At 37.1% G+C, this 23,885-nt stretch overlaps 1 protein-coding gene, 3 long non-coding RNA genes and 1 pseudogene across 6 annotated transcripts in view; 2 read left to right on the top strand and 3 right to left on the bottom strand.

Annotated features, from left to right (window-relative positions):
• LOC309506436 (NACHT, LRR and PYD domains-containing protein 3-like) overlaps window positions 1-18,743 on the bottom strand; it is a 271,279-nt gene extending 252,536 nt beyond the window's left edge. For both annotated transcript variants that reach the window (XM_082180383.1, XM_082180384.1), the window contains exons 1-3: window positions 18,224-18,743; window positions 16,929-17,020; window positions 16,370-16,423 (exon numbers count right to left, since the gene is read on the bottom strand). In XM_082180383.1, the coding sequence (XP_082036509.1) occupies window positions 16,370-16,423; window positions 16,929-16,966 (92 nt within the window). In that variant the 5' untranslated portion in view covers window positions 16,967-17,020; window positions 18,224-18,743. The remainder of the gene's footprint in view (window positions 1-16,369; window positions 16,424-16,928; window positions 17,021-18,223) is intronic.
• Window positions 1-23,885, bottom strand: part of LOC309506215 (NACHT, LRR and PYD domains-containing protein 12-like) — a 239,496-nt pseudogene that overhangs the window by 123,626 nt on the left and 91,985 nt on the right. The window contains exon 10 of the transcript XR_014211625.1: window positions 342-515. The product of XR_014211625.1 is annotated as an NACHT, LRR and PYD domains-containing protein 12-like (transcript). The remainder of the gene's footprint in view (window positions 1-341; window positions 516-23,885) is intronic.
• Window positions 1-23,885, top strand: part of LOC309506453 — a 191,062-nt gene that overhangs the window by 146,950 nt on the left and 20,227 nt on the right. The window contains exon 2 of the long non-coding RNA XR_014208755.1: window positions 14,712-15,345. This is a non-coding gene — a long non-coding RNA (uncharacterized lncRNA). The remainder of the gene's footprint in view (window positions 1-14,711; window positions 15,346-23,885) is intronic.
• On the bottom strand, window positions 9,004-11,546 carry LOC309506501. The gene is made up of 2 exons (XR_014208811.1): window positions 10,340-11,546; window positions 9,004-9,443 (listed from the first exon to the last, which is right to left on the bottom strand). It is a non-coding gene; the product is annotated as an uncharacterized lncRNA (long non-coding RNA).
• LOC309506538 lies at window positions 11,279-14,026 on the top strand. Its single transcript, XR_014208848.1, has 2 exons — window positions 11,279-11,418; window positions 11,539-14,026. It is a non-coding gene; the product is annotated as an uncharacterized lncRNA (long non-coding RNA).

Below are 23,885 nucleotides of genomic sequence, written 5' to 3'. Positions count from 1 at the left end.
GCAATACACTTCACAGTGTGACACGCATTTTTATTTGTTACATTTTTGTAAAATTTGGTCACCACCCACCCCAGCCCCCATCACTGAAAAAAAATAGATCAACAGTGAATTCCACAGAAAGATGACAAGTTTGCAGCACTAATTTAACATTTTTTGTTGATTATTCCACATAATTTGCTTCACTAAAAGAGAATTTGTCATAGCTGAAAGCCTAGTGAGCAACGTTCTGAGACAGTGACCTGAGATCGTCTCCCAGGAAGCTCCTGGTGCTTTCTGATCCCAAAACTCTCCTACATTGCTTCCTTTATCTTACTGAGTACCAGACCATGTGTGATTCTTACCTGAGTATCTCCAATTTACAGTAAGGATCCTCCAGTACAGGAGAGAGAAGCATCACACCAGAGTCTCCTAGTTTGTTCAATGACAGATCCAGATGTTTCAGGTGTGAAGGATTTGATCTCAGAGCTGAAGCCAGAGCAACACAACCTTCATCTGTGACACCACACCTGCTCAACCTGTATAGAACAATGACATATTTTGATGTACATCCGGGTGAAACACGTGAGGTTGCAGGGGCAGAGTCAAAGTAGACTAAATTATTGGAGAAGCCTTGCATACAGTAAAAGTAATTTTTTTACTGGAAGGTCCGATTATGGCATTTTGATTAAACATTAAACTTTTTCTTTTTTTTTTACAAATGAAACATATGCCCAGATGAATTGTTCACAATAAGATCTGTAACACATTTAGAAATTAGATGGGTGAATTTTCATTTCATGATGGTTTCAATTTTCAGTAACTGCAGTCTCATCATACTGAGAAGAAGCTTGGTGTTTAATCATTTTCAAATCAATCACCAGGGGCATCAAGTATTGTTTTCACACAAAATGGCCACAAAAAAAGAGTAATTTATCCTGCCCATATCTGTATTATGTGCTTTTAATCACAATGAAGATTGGTTGGCTCATGATCATATTTAATTTTTTTCAGTTCTTACTCCAATAAATATCAATCTTATTAGGCAAGGTCTATGGCAAGGTAACTGTATGGGCTTTTTCAGATCTTTCGATCTAATGGACAAAGTAAGCTCACGCAATTTACATGTGAACGCGACCAGAGACAACGGAAAAACCTACGGAGAGCAGCAGCTTTCGTTTTCAGCCGACAAAGTTTAAATTCTGTCTGGCTAACGCTCTTCCCATAATGTTTACGCATTATACTAAAAAGAAATCCGGTCAAATGCGTTTTCAACTACCTTTGGAAGTGGTCGAAAGTGGACAAGCTCAAAGCGTTTTAGACCACGTTTACAGCTCTATTTAGCATCGTCAACTTGTGATCTGATCGACCAAAACACATCTTAATCTCAGGTGTAAACAGCAGGCCTAAAAGCAGCCCAAAAGCATTTGAATATTATATTTTGTAATGCTGATACTTTAAGATTAGTTAACCCTTTCAGTATGAAAACAACAACACAGAACTAAACTCAGCAAAAAAAAAAGAAAAAGAAAGAAAGAAAGAAAGAAATGTCAAATTCAAATCTAGACTCAAAACATGTTTAATTGTGAAAATCTGTTTAGCGGTGCATTTACTGAATGAGCACTGTGCCACTGTACGTCCGACTGTTTGCACTGTATTTTATTTCCTTTTTATTCTAAACTGTATTAATATATTTTATCATCTTTTTTATTTTGATTTATTTTGATTATTGTAAGGACTTTAAATTACCATTGTGTATGAAATGTGCTAAATAAATAAACTTGCCTTGCCCATTTTAAAGATAATTTTGTAAAACCCAAATAAGCTTTACAGATCTTTATTGGAAAGGGTTTAAACAATGTTTTTCATGCTTGTTCGATGAACCATAAACAATTATTTCACATGTACCTGTGGAACAGTCCAAAAGACACTAACAGTTCCCTTTCAAGGGAACTCGCGCTCCTTCGATTTACACTGTGGGAACACTCTTGAAGTCTTGAAGCACAAGTGAAATCAGTCCAATGGGTGTGGCAGAATGTCAGAGGCGCGTGACGTCACGGGTGCCTGTCACGTTACAAAGTAAAATTCTAGCTTCCGGCCAAGTGGCCATAAGCAGTCTACTTACGCCTAAAGCGCAACTTACGCAATTTATGACGTCAGAAGTAGAGCAGTGCATTATGTAGCATAAATATCAGCAGTACGTCTTCATTACGCGCATAAATTGCACTTAGACTTAAGTCAAATCTGTATGTTCGTTTGGCCAGAAGCTAGTTATTGTACTTTATAAAGTTTTAAATATGAATATTTTGAATATTCTCTGCGCCTTCACGTTATTCGCATCATGAACTACATCAACTTTTGGTTGATTCTGGCTCATTCGCATCAGTTGGCGGTTACAGAGTTGGGGTTACAGCTAAACGTCAAAAAAAAGTGTGCTTTCTCCACTACAGAGGACCACTTTTCTAGGCATGGTTTGGGACTCAATGTTGATGCAGGCACTAGGGTTGGGTACCGAAACCCAGTGTCAATATGTAACCGGTACCTATGTATGTATGTATGTATGTAACCGGCCGAATCAAAACGCAGATTTCGGTGCCTCATTTCGGTTCCTATTGAAATATTTGCCCTCTGGTTCTCCGAAAGGGATTTAAGAAGCATCATCACCGCACGTGATCGTGATTACACCACATCACTGGGACACATCATACAGGCACATGGTTTCTCCTACCACTGCTATGCTGATGACACACAGCTCTTCCTCTCATTTCAACCAGATGATCCCACAGTAGCTGCACGGATCTCAAGCTGTCTGGCGGACATCTCGACATGGATGAAGGAACATCACCTGCAGCTCAACCTGGCAAAGACTGAGCTTCTCGTCCTCCCTGCCAATCCATCTCAACAACACGACTTCACTATCCAGCTAGATTCATCATCAATCACCCCATCAAGGTCGGTCAGAAATCTTGGAGTAATACTGGATGACCAGCTGACCTTCACAGATCACATTTCATAGACAGCTCGATCATGCAGGTTTGCACTGCACAACATCAGGAAGATCAGGCCTTTCCTAACTGAGCATGCAACACAGCTTCTTGTCCAGGCCCTGGTCATCTCTAGGCTTGACTACTGCAATGCTCTTCTAGCTGGACTTCCATCATGTGCAACTAAACCTCTACAAATGATTCAGAATGCTGCAGCTCGTCTTGTCTTCAACGAGCCCAAGAGGGCCCATGTCACTCCTCTGTTCATCTCTGCACTGGCTACCACCCGCTGCTCGCATCAAGTTCAAGGCATTGACGCTTGCTTACAGATCTTTCACAGGCTCAGCTCCCTACTACTTTCACTCGTCCCTATGAGTCTATGTCCCTACCAGAAGCCTACGATCGGTCAACGAGCGACGTCTCGTGGTTCCATCACAGAAAGCCACAAAATCACTTTCCAGAACATTCTCATTCACAGTTCCATGCTGGTGGAATGCTCTTCCTACCCTCATCCGGAATGCAGAATCCCTGACAACTTTCAAAAGACAGCTGAAAACCCATCTTTTCCGTGAGCACTTAACCTCATAAAAAAAAGTTAAAAAAAAAGTCTCCTTTTTCCTTTAAATCCTCGCTTATCGGGCTTATGCTACTCTGAACAATGCCTGAACTTCGTATTTTGAGCACTTCTTGCGTTGTTTCTTGCCTCTTCACGATGACTCGCTTAATTTAGTCCTAATTTGTAAGTTGCTTTGGACAAAAGCATCTGCTAAATGACTAAATGTAAATGTAAATGTGATCGCTAGTTAATCTTTGACGCTTAAGATCATTCACACGGTGTGTTTAGTGCATCGCATGATCATCAATTACTACATTTAAATCTGTGTTCACCTGTTAGCTGGCGCTGAGCCAGAGACAGATGCGCTCAGCGCTGTCATATTATATCACAACTATTCAGTGTTTTCGACCACATACAGTACGGTTTATTTTAGGTTTCATTTAAATACACATAAGTACTAGCAAAATACATTTATAGTATTGACGTGTTGTAAATCTGATAAACAATTCTCTGAACTGCGGTGCGTACTAACATGGCGGCGCCCATTGTGCGTTATAGATCAAATAACATGAATCATGATCATTATAAACAGGGATGTAGTGGAGGGTAAACGCAGGTAAACGCCGTTTACGCACCTCCCAAAATTTGGAAATAGCGTTTGCCTATCTCCAAAGTGCGTTTATCCACCTCTACATTGCGTTTATCCACTTCTAAATTTCACGTTATTTGAGCGGACTTTGCTTTTCCAGTGCGTGATCGCCGATCGGCACATGATTCGAGCATTTGGGCCGTTAACTACAGAGCAGAACGCGCAGCGCGCAAACACGGAGCAGAGAGCGCAGCGCGCCGACACACACACACACACACACACACACACACACACACACACACACGGAACAAAGAGAACGGCGCACACACGTAGCAGAAAACACACGCTCGTGAAGTTACAATAAACAAGCTGCGCGAGAATGAAACTTGATCGCAGCCGCAACAGGAAATCATTAAAACGATGCAAAAAAAGTGATTTTTTTTAATTCCTTACAGACAGCTGGTTTAATGTAGGGAGCATGTCAAAACCCAACTGTATAAGAGATTCAGAGGGAATCAAGCCTGCACCAGGTTAAAGACTTTTCCCTCTACAGGGAAACACTGATCCACATTTTTCTGATAGACCAAACAACTAATCAATTAATCGAGGAAATATTCAACAGATTAATGAACTATGAAAATAATCCCAAATCCCTAATCATTATGCCCAAGTGCATTGCATTGGAAGCCCTGGATATAAGCCTCCCTCTCGATCTCTCTTAAATATTTTTGTTCTCTCTGTTTTGTCATTTAGTAAACTTTATAGATTTCAACCATATTATTCCTTTTTGAGTCTCTTTAACAAGAACTTAGATTAATGTATGAATTGAATAGTGATTGTGTGACCTATGATGAGGGAACAACCAGTGATACCCTTGGTAGTACCATCAAATGATAGCCTATAGCGATGTCATCAGGATACACATACACCGGTAGGCAGTGGCCCACCTTACCGGGTGATCAAGTTGTGGTCCACCAGAATTTATAGTTTACCCACCTCTTTTTTTACCACTACACCACTGATTATAAAGGTTTCTTAAATGATAAAACACATTCACTTACATGTATTTAAGAATAAAAAAATATCAGCCAAGGACCGCCCAAGAGGATGTCTGACTGACATGTAACGCAACCAATCACAGTTCGTTTTGTTCCGCGTCATGTTCAGTGTGAAAATGGAAAGTTGATGTCTCTACAATAACAGACTGGCTTACATCTAATAAATTATTCATTCAAGAACATTGTCCAAGTTTACTACATCTACAGAAGTTCTAAATGAGAGTTAACAGAAGTTTAGATGTTGACGCTTTATTGAAAACAATAGTTTAGTTTCAGTGTTCGCTTTAGTTGTGCAGTTTGACTCAACTTTTTAAAGTTACGTTTTTCTCTGGCTGCTGCAACTGTGTTTATAAGACACATTCGTTTCGAGGGAAAAGCCAGGAGAATCCAGTGTCTAAAATTTGATCATATGGGTGAATGGTTATTCATTTTATATTTTTGATATCTCAAAAATGGAGACATGCTTCATGCTAATGGACTAATTACATTTATTTAATATATTTAATTTTCAAATATTACTTTTTAAAAAAAAACAAAATAGTTACAAGTCTTTGCTGTGGTACCGAAACTGGTACCAAGAACTTTTAAATTTGACTGGTATTGGTACGGGGTACTAAAATGTTGGTACCATGACAACCCTAGAAGTAGAATGAAATGCCCTCATTCCTTTACTAGCCTAGCCTACTGTATATCCGCGGGACTCGTGTGAGGCGCTGATATCTGTCTCTCATTACTAATGAATTGCAATTGCACCTTCATACCACAGTTATGTTAAAAACACGAATATTCACTCATCCATAAACAATATTATTCCCCTTAAACATTATTAATGTTAGATCCATCGGCATGACTGTAACAGCCATGATTCCACGCTCATTTACTGCGTCATCCAATTTTTGTAAGAGGTTAGCGACCCCTAGCGGCGAAAACAATTACATATTTTAACTTTAAAGCAGCTGGTGGACATTTTAGATACTTGCTGCAACTTTTGATATTGAGCAAAACTGAAATGCTCTATCTATATTATGGATTTCCCTCTATGTTTTTACATAGTTGTGCCCATAAATACAATGGAAGAAAGTTTTACTATACACTAAAATAAATGATGAATAACAGTATCTGCATGACTGAAGATTTGTGAAATATCCTGCAACTTTTTCTTTTAATCTTTAACAGTCTAGTTATTGTTCTTAGTGATACTTACACAGCTGTTCTGGATTCTTTAATCACAGGCAGTAGCTTCTTTAGAACGTGGTCAGCTTTATTTTCTTCTCCAACAAATTCATTCAGCGTAAACTCATCCATCTTCTTCTCTGATGTCAACAACACAAAAACTAAAGCTGACCACTGAGAGGAAGAGAGTTTGGCTTCTTTTATTGTTCCAGATTTCAGATACTGTTGTATTTCCTCCAATAGCAAATGATTACCCAGTTCATTCAGACAGTGGAACAGATTGATGTATTTCTCTGGAGAGTTAATGGTCCTGATCTTCTTCTTGATGTACTCAACTGTTTCCTCATTGCTGTCAGATCTTCTTGTCTGTTTCATTAGTCTTTGTAGGAGAATCTGATGAGACTCCACTGACAGACCAAGAAGAAACCGCAGGAAAAGGTCCAGATGTCCATTTTTACTCTGTAGAGCCTCATTCACAGCTCTCTGATGCAGCGCAGATAATGAAACATGTTCTTCTGTTGAATTGAGCTGAAACCTGTCCTTAACTTTAGACAACAAGCTCTGTTTGGTGATTAGGTCAAACACATTTGTGTTGTTGTTTATATAGTAGAGATGCACATATAGAGCCGCTAGATGTTCCTGAACGCTCAGATGAACAAAGCAGAAGACTTTCCCCTGATACCAGCCAGACTCCTCTCTGAAGATCTGAGTGCACAATCCTGAGTAAACTGATGCTTCTGTCACATCAATGCCACACTCTCTCAAGTCTTCCTCATAGAAGATCAGGTTTCCTCTTTCCAGTTGCTCGTATGCCAGTTTCCCTAATTTGAAAATCATCTCTTTATCTTTGTCCTCCTCCTCCTCAGTATACTTTGTGTTTTTGATGCTAATCTGTGCTATCAGGAAGTGTGTGTACATCTGAGTGAGAGTCTTGGGAATCTCTCCACTCTCTGCTTCGCTCAACATCTTCTCTAGAACAGTGGCTGAGATCCAGCAGAACACTGGGATGTGGCACATGATGTAGAGGCTCCTTGATGACTTCAGGTGTGTGATGATTGTATTGGCCAGACTCTGATCACTGATTCTCTTCCTGAAGTATTCCTCCTTCTGTGGATCATTGAAGCCTCGTACCTCTGTCACTCGATGGACACACTCAGAGGGGACGAGATCAGCTGCTGCTGGTCTGGAGGTGATCCAGATGAGAGCAGAGGGAAGCAGATTCCCCACAATGAGGTTCGTCAGCAGCACGTCCACTGAGGCTGATTCACTTACATCACACAACCTCACATCGGCCTGAAAATCCAGAGGCAGACGACACTCGTCCAGACCATCAAAGATGAACAACACTTTATATTTGTCACTGGGTATATTCCTTTCTTTTGTTTCAGGGAAAAAGACATGAAGAAGATCTGACAGACTAATTGTTTTGTCCTTCATTAAGTTGATCTCTCTGAAAGGAAGTGGAAATATGAGCTGGATGTCCTGATTCTCTTTCTCTTCAGCCCAGTCCAGGATGAACTTCTGCACAGAGACTGTTTTTCCAATGCCAGCGACTCCCTTTGTCAGCACAGTTCTGATGGGTTTGTCTTGTCCAGGTAAAGGTCTAAAGATGTCACTGTATTTGATCGGTGTGTCCTCTGTTGCTGCTCTCCTGGATAGTGTCTCGATCTGTCTCACCTCATGTTCATTACTGATCTCTCCACTCTCACTCTCTGTGATGTAGAGCTCTGTGTAAATCTCATTCAGGAGTGTTGGGTTTCCCTGCTGCATGGTTCCTTCATACAGACACTCAAACCTCTTCCTCAGACTTGTTTTAAGTTTAGAATTATGACTGTAGAAATAAAATAACACACTACATGTCAGTCGACAAAAAAATACAATAAATGCAAATTTGCAATAATAGAGCAACTTTACATAATTTTGTACAACATTCATATTGTAGAGCCTATTTAAATCCAGAAATTCTAAATCAAATAAACATCTAAATCAACAGACATCACATTTAAACAAGAAAAACACACTACAATGTGAAGTTTCTGCTGATGTGTGGAGATGCTTTACCAACATAAAATGTATGGTAAAACATCAGGGGCCTCATGTATAAAACTTTGCGTAGATTTCATCCTTAAAGTGTGCGTACGCACATAAGGCAGAATTTGCGGGAGCAAGTAACAGAAGCAGTCAATGCTGTTACCTCGGTGCCTCGCACAGTCCAAGAGACAAAAAAAAAAAAAATGGTCTGACTTAAAAGTAGTCGTAAAAAAAAGAATATGTGCACACAGGCGCAGTGTCGTAACAACTGGTGGTGGTCAAGGAATCACTGACCTCTCAGCCTTTGATGCAAGGGTGGGTGCGATTATAGGGGAAACAGGATTAAGTGGAGTTCTTCCAGAATTCCAAGGTGATACGGATGTGATTTGCGGTGACGATGGTAAGTAATTGATTTATCTACACGTAAGTTTTTGTCTGTTTAAAATTCTGCCTTTTTATTGTGGATAATTTAAATCAACCAATTCAAATTCCGTGGAAGTGGAAAGTCCTAAAATATCCAAGTGACAAATCTAGCAATAGATGCAGCTGCCCTTAAGATGTACGTTTATTAAAATAGTCGATTTTCCTGTTTATTCATTTGCTAAAAATGTAACTTAAAAAGACAAAAGCAAGTCATCAAGTGCACATTTTATTTCACATATTTACAGATATGCAATACAACCTTTATTTAATTAAACGTTTTTTAATGATTAAAGGAACAGTTAATCCTGGAATGCCTTCAAGCCCGGTGAGTGGTCCAAGTGGGGTAGACAAGGGATGTAGGCTTAGATCCTACGTGCCACCGCCGCCGCCATCCCAGTAAGGGCTGTGCCTCCACCACCATCCTGTGTGCCACCACCGGCATCTTGTGTGCCTCCACCAACGTCCAGTGTGCCGCCATCATCAAATGCCCAAGCAACCCCACATGTGCGCAATCCAGTGCATCATCATCATCATCATCATCATCATCCTTTGTGCCACCACCGAGCGCTGGTAACTCAAGGCGTGTACTGACGGAAGAAGTCATGCAGACCCAACGTCACATGGTTCATGCTGTTAATGCGGTGTGTTCCGAACTGAAAGAAATAAAAACAATTTTGTCAGAAATAAGTGGTTCACTTAAAGAACTTGTGAAAAAATTAAAAGTTTGAATTCACTTGCCTTTTTACATTCCATTTATTACATTTATGCGCCGCTGTATTGCCATAGCATTATGCACTGCATTAGGAGGGCCAGGGTTGGGTTCATTATCTTCAGTATGGGCGTTCGATGGAACAGGTATACCATTCTTTTGAGCAATGTTGTGCAACACTGCGCAAGCGACCACAATGCGGCAAACCTTTGTAGGGCTGTACAATACTGTGCCACCAGACCTATCCAAGCACCTCCAGCGTCCTTTTAGCAGACCAATAGTGCGTTCGACCACTGAACGCGTCTGGCAATGCTTCTCGTTATAACGCCGTTCTTGTTCGGTTTGGGGTCTAGTTAGTGGAGTTAGCAGCCACGTTCTTCTAAGGGGATAACCACTGTCTCCTGAGAGGTAAAACATTTACAATTTTTTTTTAAAAGAAAATATAACAAAACAATGAATGTAAATACAATGGGACAATTAATATAACATTTCAAGTGCTAGGCAGAGGTAACAATTATAAACAATATTATAAGAATACTTTAAAGAAAGTACATGCTTGTAAAATAGCCTACAGATAGCTTTTTGTTTTTTCCAGGGCAATATTGATTCAATATAACATTTCACTTAATTTTTAAATGCTATAAAACATGTTTTGTTTCCTGAAAATTTGCATTGATTAATGTGAAATTTTGCTTTAAAAAAATATTAAAATAAGTGTGGGTTTGTTTATCATTGGAGATTATAATTATACCTAAAAGAAAAAACATTTTAAAAGGTATGCTTTAAATACATTTGCATCATTACTCAATTACAATTACATGCGCATTCCTGCCGACTTACCAAGAAGCCATCCATCACGCACAGCTCCTGTTTGCAGTCTGTTCCCTACACTGCTGTTGGACAAAATGTAGGAATCATGAGTTGACCCAGGCCATCTCGCAACTACATTTGTCAGAGACATGTGCGCATCACATATGATCTGCACGTTCAAAGAATGAAAATGTTTTCGGTTAACAAAAGCAAATTCATTCTCAGATGTTGCCTTTATTGCAACATGAGTGCAGTCAATAGCACCGATTACATTGGGAAAACCGGCGATTGCTGCAAATTGCATTTTGATGTTGGCCTGTTCAGCTTGCGTGTAAGGAAAACAGATGTATCGGGGTGCCATCCCCACTATGGCATCCCATACATATGTCATGACACGGCTCAGGGATGACTGCGACATACCCAGGCACGTGCAGAGGGAGGGGCGTTGGGTGCTCGAGCACCTGCCCTTTTGCCCCTTCGTGCCCAAAGTGCCCTTTTGTCAAGGCAAAATTTCCACTCCTTTTTTTGTAATTAAAGGCCCTTTTGTGGATGCCTGCCCAATCTAACTATTAGTAAAATTAACTAATAATAATTTAGCCGTAAATAAAATGACCCACATGATGACCTTTCACCTGACGAACTCAACCTGGACGATTCCTTTCCTCACGCTGCACGCGCATTTTTTAATTTCACGCGGCTACGCGCACTACCAGAGGATATCTTCAACTCTGCGGCTGCTGGTAAGTGGTGTTTCATTCTCAGTCAGCGAAGTGCTTTTGATGTTTGTTTACTTATTATTATTATTTTACAAGAACGACGTGAAGAGAGCATGCAGAAATGTTGTTTATATTGCTGTGTGTAGGCTGTAGAAGTTACGTTAGCTTGCTGTTTAGGGAGAAAAGTTTCACGGGCGTCGAGGGGTCTGATCTTTTTATGTTATTTATACTTTAAACTATTATTATTATTATTACAATATTTATTTAAAAAACGTAGAGTGCCTTAAAAATGATCACAACACTGGTAAGACTTACCAGTATCTTATGTTTTGTGTGCAGCAGCCTCTGTGAACATCTCCCCTAACAGCCTGGGCAGAGTCAGCTTTACAGCAGGTCAGTGAGCTAGTGAACCAGTTCCAAACACTGTCAGCTATCTTTACATCTTGTCATGGTCACATAAAAATGGTTTAATCAGCTAATATATCTCCTATATGTTTGTTTTAATGTCTACAGTCTCAGATCAGCTCCAGCAGTATCATCATCATCATCATCATCAGCAGCAGCAGTAACAACAACAAAGGCAGCAAACTCACTTAAGGACTTTAGTAAGAATTTACCAGAAACAGGTATCACATTAATGTTAAAAATATTGTAAAGTATTAATTGCTGTATTTTTTTTCCTGTTTGCTTTGTTTTTATTTTCATTGTATAAATGTAACTCTTGTATTTTTGTAAATCAGTTTATGCCATGAAAATAGCCACAGATGCTGACATGGCATTAAATAAAACTATACTGTACTGAACGAAACATGGGCCACGTTGATTTTGTCCTACACAGTTTACTATTACAGCTGTTCTTTATTATTCTGTAGGCTATAACAGAGAAGGAAAAGCCATCAGGTTGGGACAACTTAAGATACTTCAGTTTCTAATCCCAGAGTTATTTTTAACTTTTAAACTTAAAATTTGTCTTTTCTGTTCTTTTTCTTTTTCAAAACTGCATCAATGCATTTGCTGCCGTATCGATACAGAATCATCCATATTGCTATATTGCTGTATTGATATTTTGAGCACAGCCCTATTTAAAGCCTTGTTCCATGTGCCCCCTTTTATACTTTGAGCACCTGCCCCTCCAGAGGTCTCTGCACGGCCCTGGACATACCCGATCGGTCTGCCAACTCTCGCTGGAAAGTACCAGTGGCCAAGTGGCCTAATGTGGTCAATACTTGTACAGGAACACACAGCGCGTGGTTTCTCCGCGAGGGTCTTTCCAATACTGGCCGTAATTCAGAACACAATTCAAAGAGGATGGCTCTTGGGAATCGAAATCGGCTCATGAGCCAATCATCATCATGAGCAAGGAAATCTTCACGGTCTCTGAAAACACGCTCCCTCCGTAGAGTGTCATTAGCAAGGTCTTCAAACAGCGCTAGAGCATCCATAATGATGATATGTTATATACGCACATACCTTTTTATAGCCCATTCATTAAATTTTTTTTGTAAATTCAAAGTATTTGCACCTGGTTAAGAATGCTGATAATGATAATTCAGGTTGATGCAATTTGATTTATTGGGTGATGTAATAGGATAATTTAGAAGTTTTTCATTTTAAATAGTTATTGCTATTTGGGCCAGTTGGTGTCGCCAAAACACATACTCTTCTAAAAGAGTGCGTACGCACGGTCAGGAGCATCCTTACGGTGCGCACTTATTTACGCCAAGTTTATTTTTTATAAATCCCGATATGTGCGTGGAAAAATGCGTACGCATATTTCTATGCCCATTTTGTGCGTACGCAACGTTTATACATCAGGCCCCAGGTGAGAATTAGATTACTAAGAAAGAATTTACAAGAATTTACAGTCTTGTGCACCAAAAAACTAAGCAATAAAAATGTAGTAAGAATGCACAACTATAGAAACTACACAAACTGTACAAATGTTTCCATATCTGAAACATTTTGGCATTTGAATGAGGCTTAGTATATTATGTACACATATTACTTCTGTATTGTTTTATTATTGTTGCCATTATTGTATGTTGTTTGCACATTGCACTGATGTATGGATATACACCTTGCAGAATTTACAAAATGTTAAAATATACTTTTTTTTTCTCTTTTAAAATGTGTTTTTCTTATAGGATGGTGGCATGTAGAGTGACAGGAATGTATAGAAAGAGAGAAAGAGGAAGGAAATCGGGACATGACCCAGGCTGGAATCTAACCTGGGTCCCCATGTACCAATAGCTCAGATACATGTCAAGTGCTCTACCATCTGTGCCACTCAGTCTGACAAATCTTCAAAATGTTAATAATTTATAAAAATGGGAAAGATCATAAACATTTAGTGCTGCCCTTTACATATGCTCATTATAAAGGAGTCCTATTATGCCCTTTTACAAAGTCTTGATTTTGTTTTTGGGGTTTACTATGTTTTCATGCTTGATTGTTCAAAAAACCCATTATATTTTACATTATTACAGCTCCTCTCTGCCTGGGTTCTGCCCTGGCAGCCTTGTCTGTGTTGTCTTTGTTTCATGTTTCTCTGTTTGTCTTGTGTTTGAGTGGCTCTGTCTTAGTTTGTGTTTGCCATGTGCTCATCGTGTCCCGCCTCCTTGTTTCCTATTACCACGCCCCTTGTTTAGTCCACGTCTAAGTCCTCCTTTCACTAATTGTGCTCACCTGATCCTCATGTCCTCTGGTCCCTTTATATTGTGCCTCTTTCCCTCATGTCTTCTTTGCTAGTTCGTTGTGTGTGCACTTTGTGGTGTTTTCCAGTTTGTGCTCTTGAAGTTATTTCAGCGCTTGCTCTAGTTTTTGTTATTTTATTTTATTTATTTATTTTCCAGTATCGGAGTATCCTTGTTGCTATTTAATTTTTCTCTAGTCCTGTTTTGCTTCGCTTTAGCTCTTGTGCATTATAACTTAGTTTGTGTTCTCTTGTTTTAGAATTTTATTTTTGATTATTTTCTTTTCTTATTTTCCCTGATAAGTGGAAGTCTTGCTTTTCTTTTGCAATTCCTTTTTTTTTTTATTTTCATTTTTATTTCTTTACTTTTTTTTTTCTCTCTCGTAACTGGTCTTCGTTTAATTTTGGTTCTCTTAATCGTTGCTATATCTTGTCGGTCTCGTCTTGTATGTTCTTCTGTGTGTTCCTGCCCTGTGTTCCTGAGTTCCCTGACCACTGACTCTTAAAGGGATAGTTCACTTTGAAATTACATTTTGGTATGTTTTAGCTTACCTCAAGGGCATCCAAGATGTAGGTGTCTTTTTTTCCGCAGTAGTTTCAATTTTGATATTTTTAGGTCAAACCGTTCTTGTCTGTCAGTCATATAATGCAGGTCGATGGTCACTGTCTCAAACAGCATGCACAGAGTCCAAATTAAAAAAATTCCCTGTCGTCCAAATTAAACAATTCCCCATCGTAAGTACACATTGATGGCCTAAGACACGAAACGAGCGGTTTGTGTGAGAAAACGAACAGTATTTACATCGTTTTTACCTCTTATACACAGCCACGTCCAAGTGATCTGAGAGCGCGGGCGGGTATAGATATATACAATAGAAGTCGCCTTGGCTACGGCAGTTCATTGGAACAAAACCGTAGCCAAGGCGACATCTAGTAGCCTTGTCGCCATCTAGTCGCCAAGGCGACAATATGCAGCGCACAGACAAATGTTGAGGTTATAATGTTTTAATATGTTATAAAATGTTATAATTCTGTTAAATAAAATGGTAACACTTTACAATAGTACATTAGTTCTACATTGGTTCATTAGTTAACTACCTTAGTTAACATGAAATAAGAATGAACAATACTTCACCAGCATTTATTAACTTTAGTCAATGTTAATTTCAACATTTACTAATACATTATTCAAATCAAAGGTTGTATTTGTTAACATTATTTAATGCACTGTTAACTAACATGCACAAACAATGAATAGCTATATTTTAATTAACTTACATAAACAAAAATGAACTAATACAGTAACAAATGTATTGCTCATAGTTAGTTCATGTTAGTAAATACATTAACTAACGTTAACTAATGAACCTTATTGTAAAGTGTTACCAATCAAATATCTCCCTTTGGAGTGGACTTTGAGCTTTGTAACCTAGCAGATTTTTTACTTACTTAACTTTATGATCCTTTTTATGCTCAACCAGCAACATTACACACTAACTAAAGTTGAAAAAGTGCTTAAGTACTTGGGTGATCCACAGCTGTCTTTTAGTTTTGTGATAGTTGTTCATGAGTCCCTTATTTGACCTGAGCAGTTTAACTGTCTACTCTTCTTCAGAAAAATACTCGAGGTCCTGCAAACCGTTTTTTTTATTTTTTTAGATCCATCTTTTCAAACTAAGGACAATTGAGGGACTCTTACACAACTCTTACAAAATATGCAAACACTCACTGATGCTTAAGAAGCCAACACAATGCATTAAGAGATGAAAACTTTTAGAACACAATGATTGGGCTAAATTGTTATATATTTTTGTTTTTCTTTTCTGGAAAACATTCTATATACTATTTATGTAAATCATCCGGGCACATTTAAACGAAATAAGAAAAATTCACACATCCCAAGCCTTTTCAAAAGTTTACATCCCCAGCTCTTAATTGGCTATTTGTGTTTGTCTTCTTGAGCATCAGTGAATTTTTGCAGCTTTTCCTTAGTGTTTGCAAATAATACTGATACCATATGTTTGCAGAAATATTGTACCAGAGTGTAGATGATACATAATGTGATGGTGGATCCATAGACCAGTCACTCTTCACAGACACCCAGCTGGGCTCTGGTGAGTCTGATGATTTCTTTTGAGCATTCAAACGTGGTGGAGGATCCATAGACCTGTCACTCTTCATAGACACACAGCTGGGCTCTGGTGAGACTGATGATTCCTGCTGGACTAAACTGTAAGAGAGGACTGTAACATTTAAACTGTAACATTTGGCTCACCTCTAAAATCACATTAGATTTAAATAAACACATTATATACAACAGCCTGTGACAGAAATCCCCTCAATCTTTAAATTGACCTCTACTAAGAACCACTTCAATCTGTAAACACTTATTTAATAATTTATTTAGGGCCCAAACATACAGGGACACAAACATGTCAGTAAATCAGACACTTAGAGCACATTAGCAAAAGAAATGAATAAACATACACTTCCACTTTCAAGAGAAAACATTTAAACCTTTATTTGTGTGAAGATATGCATACCAGTCTATATTTAATATGGGGATAGCATAATATAAATGACAAGAATTTCCCATTTCATGCAAAAAACATGCTGTACATTACACAAGCTCTGCTATTAGTATATCTGTACCTGTGGAAATAGATGACCTCAGCTATTTCTGAATCTGATAAACATGATGATTGTCTGTGAATAGAATAACAGAAGAGTGAGGGTCATTATAATGGACACCAGTTCACCTGTTCTCCACCATCAGTACTAGCTGTTCCCACACATGTACCAAGATGTCACAGTTTTAATGCATGTTTGTTCATTTTAGATTTAAAACACACATACCTATAAACATAAACATTTACAGTACACATTATTTTTTCTCCATTATATAAATATGGAATAATGGCAAGGACCACTTGCTTCTCATTATGTCCACATTAACATCTTTTTCAATAATTTAATGTTCCAGAGTTAATTATTCTGCATATAGCATACGGTTACAGGATAACATTATAATATTTCAAAAAAAAATTGTTCCTGAAGCACTGAAACAATTTATAATACTATACAAGAGAGAGAGAGATAATACTATACAATTATACTATAATATAAAACCAGCATATCTTTATACTTAACTTCACTGTGGCATTTTACTGGTGTATCAATATTTACTATTTCAAGTCTTTAATAAGAGTACCTGGTTTCTTCATCACTGGATGTCTGAGTGTCATCCATATTGGATCAGGATAGCTGGATCTTCCACCTTCACCAAAACACTGACTCACAAACCTAAACCAACACAGAGTCACAATAATAATAATTAGTGTTATTTTAGACAATTAGTTGAGGGCTTCTCTTTTTGTAAATATTATGGAATTTTTAAAGTGTTATGTAAACGTGTAAAATCTGAAAAATATGCTCATCGAAAGCATTTTTTTTTATATATCAAAGCAATGACGAACTGATCCACAGACTCTGCTGCTGTACTGATAGTCTGAAGAGTTTTGAAAATCGTATGTGAACTGAAATCAATAAGTAAGAAATTAATGAATTAGACATGTTAAAGTTTCTTATAAATTATAAATGTAATTGTAACAACAACACCAGCTGTCCACCAATTCCTGTTATGGTACCTTATTGTTCATATTTTCCAAATAATCCACCACAACCATAAGTTAGTTGTTTTGTGTTCACCCTGTTACTTGAATCGACTTGGTATGACCAAATGAGGGGCGGGAGTTTTGCCAGCCCCTTTTGAAACCGCCGCACCCTCATTTATAAAGAACTGCAGCTGGGACTTAATGAGTTGCTGACTTAATTATAATAAATGTGCTATCATGATTATTTTCAATTGAATGTAGGCCAGTAAGTAAAATATTAATTTAATTTTTAACTTAAACAAGTTTATTAATTTACTCTTGGGGAGCAATTTAACAAGCAGAAAATAACAGTTCACTGATGAAGAATAAAAGTACGGTTTAGTGATTAAAAATTCAATGTTTCACAGAAGCCTATATTCCCTACTGAGATGGTGGCATAGAAAAAAACTGTTGTAGTTCTTGTTGTTAATGTTAGCTAGGCTACTAGTTGAAGTGGTGTTGTAAAACTTTTTTTCCGTAGTTTTACTTTTTGCGACCTGGCTTTGAAAAGAAAACTAGCGCGTAAAAATAGAAGGTAAGTTATATATAAATAGACTAACCCACACTACACAAATATGTATGTAGGCCTATGCTAGAGAGAGTTCATCTCTAAACTCAAAAACTCAAAGCTAAAATGGACAACGATTAAGATTACGTGCAGTAGGCCTATGATTCGATAAGAGGTCAATAGGCCTCATATCGTCGACCAACGACTGTGGCCGGGCTCGATGATGTACGGTATACATCACATTTCACCGCAGTTCACCGGTAGGTTTTAGTACCACTATACGTACTAAACTAAAAGCAATCTTCAAGAATGCTTTGGTGACTAATGATGAGATTTGGTACTTACTCTTGTCTTTATCCTTTCTTGAAAATGTGACGCAGTTCTTTTTTGGTAGGCTACAAAATGGCGCCCGATTCCCAACAAAGATAAGTTTCACTTTCGATTTGGACTGTGGCCAAGTCATTACAACAGTGGAATAAACCATTGCAGATTCAGATGGGTGCTTTCACTAATGAATCTGTCAGTGTTTTACCATAGGGAAATAACTAAACAACAACAAAAAAAAATATCTAAAAGTTTTGGAAATCAATTTAGATTTTTTTAAAAAGAGGCTTAATTATATCACATTAATTATATCACATGTTTGGAATTATTCACATTACAAAACTTACGTAGCTGCTCCACCACAGTGCCAATTCAAATAGGCTACTAGTGCAATTATTAAAATATTCCTTATTATAATCCTTTAATTGGCTTTGAATATTTGCGTATATTTTTAATGGCTTCAAATATGTATTCAACGTACAGTATTAATGACTTATTATAGCCAGAAGAGGGCGTTGTTGCATTATTTTCAAATAAAGGTTTAAGTGTTTTTTGTTGTTGTTTTTTTACAGACTCAAAATGTTTAATGTGACACCTAACATTTAAAATGAATTATTGATTAGCAATACAGTTTGTGTTGAATGATATATTTTTTTGCCTGTAAAGATCTGCATATATGTATTAAATGTATTCATGCTATTTTGTATGCATCATATTAATGTTCTTGGCAGATAAAGTGTTTTTGTAGGGCATGCTGTTGTGTAAATGGCAGTAAATGCAGTATGTATACAAAGTAAATTTAAATATTGGTGAATATACTGTGTGTACACTCTTTACCCTTACAAAGATAAGTAGGCTATACGTCAAGTTCATTTAGGCCTATACATAAGTTCAAGTTTTTTTTGTTTTTTATTATACTTTTTGTATAGCCTAGTAAGTACACTGTAAAAAATAAAATCGTAAAAAAACGGCCAATGACTGTCAGCTGCGGCTGCCAAACAAAAATCGTAACAATGAAGTAAAATATCCTAATTTAAATGGTGCAAAAAACTTTTACAGAAATTTTCCTTAAATGTTTTACAGAAAAACACTGTTATTTTACAGCTATTTCCTGAATTATTACAATAAAACACCTTCATTGTAAAAAAAATCCCATAAAAAAACAGTCAAATGACTGTCAGCAATGGCTGCCATACAAAAAACGTAAAATTATTGTAAAATATCCTGATTTTAAATAAGTGCAAGATACTTTTAAACCTTCATTAATCTTTTTTAACAGAAACACACAGTTAAAACACAGTTATTTCACATTTATTTTCTGATTTTTTTTACTTAAAACATGCAGTTAATTATATGCATGATTTGTTGTGACTATACGTCACTGCATCAGCAACTACACAGTTACTGTCTGTTAAATAAAGCAACATGCAGCATATCATCTCTGTTTCTCTGCTCATCCTGAACTGAAGCTCAGGCTCTACTCTTCAACACAATGGTGACACACAAACACACCATACAGAAACACTTTAAACCCCAACAGAACATTAAAGGTCCCGTTCTATGTGATCCCATGTTTCAAACTTTAGTTAGTGTGTAATGTTGTTGTTAGAGTATAAATAATATCTGTAAAATTATAAAGCTCAAAGTTCAATGCCAAGCGAGATATTTTATTTAACAGAAGTTGACTACATAAAACGGCTCGATTGGACTACACCCCTCTACTTCCTGCATTAATGACATCACCAGAACCGTGTTTAGACTAACCTCCGCCCACAGGAACACAGGCGTATTGATGGCGAAATGTCAACAGACGGTTGATGTTTACCTATAATCGGATACCGCAAAAGTTTAATTCGAAGTTGTTAGTTTGCTCTGTCCTTTTCACCACGGACTGTTTTTCTAACCTGGGATAATATCAAGCAGGCTTCTCTCAGTGTTTCATATTGACGAAGGGGGAAATTTCAACTATATTCCAGCAAGCGGTAAGTACAAGTAGTGATTTAATATGGAAGTAGCGATCAACTTCACATCGTTTCTCTTAGTAGGATGAAAATAATCTTACTTAAACTGTGATTAATATACAGAAAGCGATCAAAGAACAATCCCTTTCCAATCGTCCAAGCTGTCAATCACACAGCGCGAGTTTAATATGGACACTTGCCAAAACTCGTTATGAAATCAATGACGCTGTTACACTGCACAACGAAGCTCTTACTGTATTTATATACCTCATGTTTGCATTGGTGAAATCATTAGTGAGTGCTGAAACTGCGTTGCAATAAGATCTTTTTTCACGCGATCAACAGGCTGTCATCTGCTCAATGCTCGTCACTGCAATTTTTTATGTGACGGGAATAGATCTAAATACTTAAAAAACTTCTCACGATTCGTTAATCCCGATAGCTGTAATAGTAAAAACGTATAATAGCTGTAATAGTAAAAGTTTTCCAGATAGTTTCACATGTAATGCCAGATATTTCATATGCAAGCATTTCAGCCAATCACAGCAGAGGGCGTTTACGCTGAAGTCTCTCAGCAGACACGCCCCTTCAAACAGAGTGTTCAAACCAGGGAATGAAATCAGGCTAGGAAATATGCCTTTTATTTCTAAATTATAACAATTTTTGATCTAAAAAACATACTAACATTATAAGGGCACCCCTGGAAACATGATAAAATAATAAAAATAATCCATGGAATGGGACCTTTAAACACTACCAGATCTCTCAGGATCTCAGCATCTTCACTTATTACAATCCAGACATTATTTCTTTCATACTAACATTCTTATTGAGAATTAACAGAGGTTTAGAAGTTGAAGCTTTATTGAAAAGAATAAAGTTTGATGTCACCATGATGGAGATCATTGTTTGCTTTAGTTGGGCTCAAGACCTTTTAGTGTTTAACTTTAATGTTTCTCTGGCTGCATTAACTGTGTGTCTCTGATGCATATTTATAATTGTAGCAATCCAAGAGAAACTCAGATCAGATGATGTTGGTCACTTTGCAGTGATAATAGTCATCATTTAGTGTCCTATTTTATTAATACCACCTGAAGTGAAATATCTGATTAAGTTGCTAAATATTAGTTGTTCATTTTGCATGACAAAACTGCTACAGAAGATCCTGCAGTGCTGTGATACTCAGATTTTATGAAGTCATTTTACAGAAAATGTTTTGACAGGATCATATAGACTCACTAAGACATCAAGAATCAGCGTATGAATCACAACAATGGTGACAATGAAAAAAATCTGAATTACTATAAAGTCACAAAAAGGCTTTGTTGGTTGTCACCATTGTTGAGATTCATATGTTGATTCTTGATGTCTCTATACTACTAAAAAAATGAACCAGCTCAAAACTTTTTCTGTACAATATATATATATATATATATATTTTTTTTTTCAGATTGTTATAATACTGATGCCACAATATTTCAAGGGTTATGTGAAAAATTATAACATTAATTAGACTTTGTATAAAGCTAAACTCCATCTACATATTATGTAATCTAAGCTAATATATTCATAGATTTGACTGACATATCAGAGAATCAGGTCATCATATGATGACATCATCAAAGAATGACCAAGATCATCTGATATTTTCTCCAGCATTTATTGCTATAAAAAAATGTGCATCAAATACACAGTTAAAGCAGCCGGAGAAAACAAAAGTGAAAAATTCAAGGGTCATGAGCCCAACTAAAGCAGACACTGATCTCAATCATGGTGACATCAAATTTATTTTAAAGTTTTTTACACTTTATTTAAATTAGCATATTTAACTTTAATTTTAGGGGTTTTGTTTGGCAGCCGCAGCTGCCAGTCATTTGACCCTTTTTTTTACGATTTTTTTACAATGAAGGTGTTTGATCATAATAATGCAGGAAATACCTGTGAAATAACAGTGTTTTTTCGGTTTATTTAAATTAGCATATTTTACTTTAATTTTAAGGTTTTTGTTTGGCAGCCGCAGCTGCCAGTCATTTGACCCTTTTTTCACGATTTTTTTTACAATGAAGGTATTTGATCGTGATTATTCAGGAAATACCCGTAAAATAACAGTGTTTTTCAGTTTATTTAATTTAGGATGTTTTACATTTTTTTGGGGAGCTGACAGTCATTTGACCATTTTATCATTTAACTGTTTTTTTTCTGTTAAATTACAGATTATATTTGTAATTTTACATAAATTTTTTATGTAATTTAAGAAAACAGAAAAAATACTGTATGAAAAATACAATAAATTTTCTGTATAAAAAAATGTGAATTACTGTAATTTGTCATTAATGTCACAATACCTAAAATAACAGCTGAATTTTTATTTTACAGATATTATTTGTAATTTTACAGTGTTTTGAGTACAATTTAAAATTAAAGAAAATGATCCTCAAAAAAATCAGTTATTTTCTGTAAAATTAGGATTTTTTTTTACGGTGCCAATATCACTGTACTACTAGTATATATGAAAGTCTACTATTTCAATACCTCTTGGGAGTAAATTGGCCCACTTTGTAGTGTATAAAAATATACTTTAAAGTCTCCGCCTCCTTCTTCCCATAACATCTGACCTGTGTTACACTGAACAACCAACATAGTGCAAGAACTGACAAAGACTGAACTAGACACAGGGCTTAAATACAGAAACAAACCGGAGAGCTAACAAGATAAGACGAGACACACATGAACAGAACTAACTAATCAATATGTAACCAGAGAAACAAACAGGCAGGGGCGGAGGAAGACTAAACTGAACTAATAAACAGATAACCAGACACAGACAAGAACAGAAATCAAAACAGACTGCCAATGTTACAACATCAGTTTTAAGGTTTCCAAACATAGTTATGAATGGATTTGGATGGATCATTGTGGCCTCTCTTTGTTTGACCTACTCCTGCCCAGATGGGTTGCCGGGCAGAAACTGCATGTGGAGCAATGAGAAGTCCTGTCCTTCCTGGGCTTGGTACCGAGGGTCTTCTTCCTGCCCTCCAAGGAGTGTCTGGCTGTTGTCCTAGCATCTTTATCTGATGGCGTTGGTTTGTTGGTTTGTTTGTAAGTTTGTTTGTGTTGGTCCACCAAGATCCATAAACTGGGCCATCGAATGTGCAGTTCACCACAACTTTAATACAAGCAGTACAGTATATGTTTGTGTTGAGGTTGATCACTATGTTCAATAGGAGCTGATCATCATTTCTACTGACCTAAAGACTGTTATGTGCTTACAAATAAATAAAATAAATAAATAATAAATAACAAAAAATAACTATGATTGTTGGTAATACAAATGCCAAATCAGACTAGAAGAATGTTGCTTCTTACACAACAAAGACTCTTTGAAAAGACCGCATCCTTCATCTGTATTCAGTATGTATAACAAGATACACAAACTGTGTGCTCTCTGTCACAGTTTGTAGTCTGCTGCATGACCCAGCTCAGGGTAGTTTATACAAAAATTTGAGGAATTTCTCAAGTTAGAGTGGAGAAAGGTGAGTGTGCAGTGGAGAGAGTGCATGGGAGCCGGATTCAGCGCGGGCATTTCACCGGAAATTGAATTTCCTCAAAACCTGTAAATCCATAAATAAAACAGTAAATTATGTAAAATCAGACATTCATTTGAAATAATAAAAGTCTCTAAAATGCTTAACTCCTTAACCATTGTAATACAGATCAATTAT

Source organism: Leuciscus leuciscus (assembly GCF_965113295.1).
Source record: "Leuciscus leuciscus genome assembly, chromosome: 9".
NCBI lineage: Eukaryota > Metazoa > Chordata > Actinopteri > Cypriniformes > Leuciscidae > Leuciscus > Leuciscus leuciscus.
The sequence above is the reverse complement of the archived record's forward strand: the minus strand, read 5'-3'. Positions and strand labels throughout refer to the sequence as shown.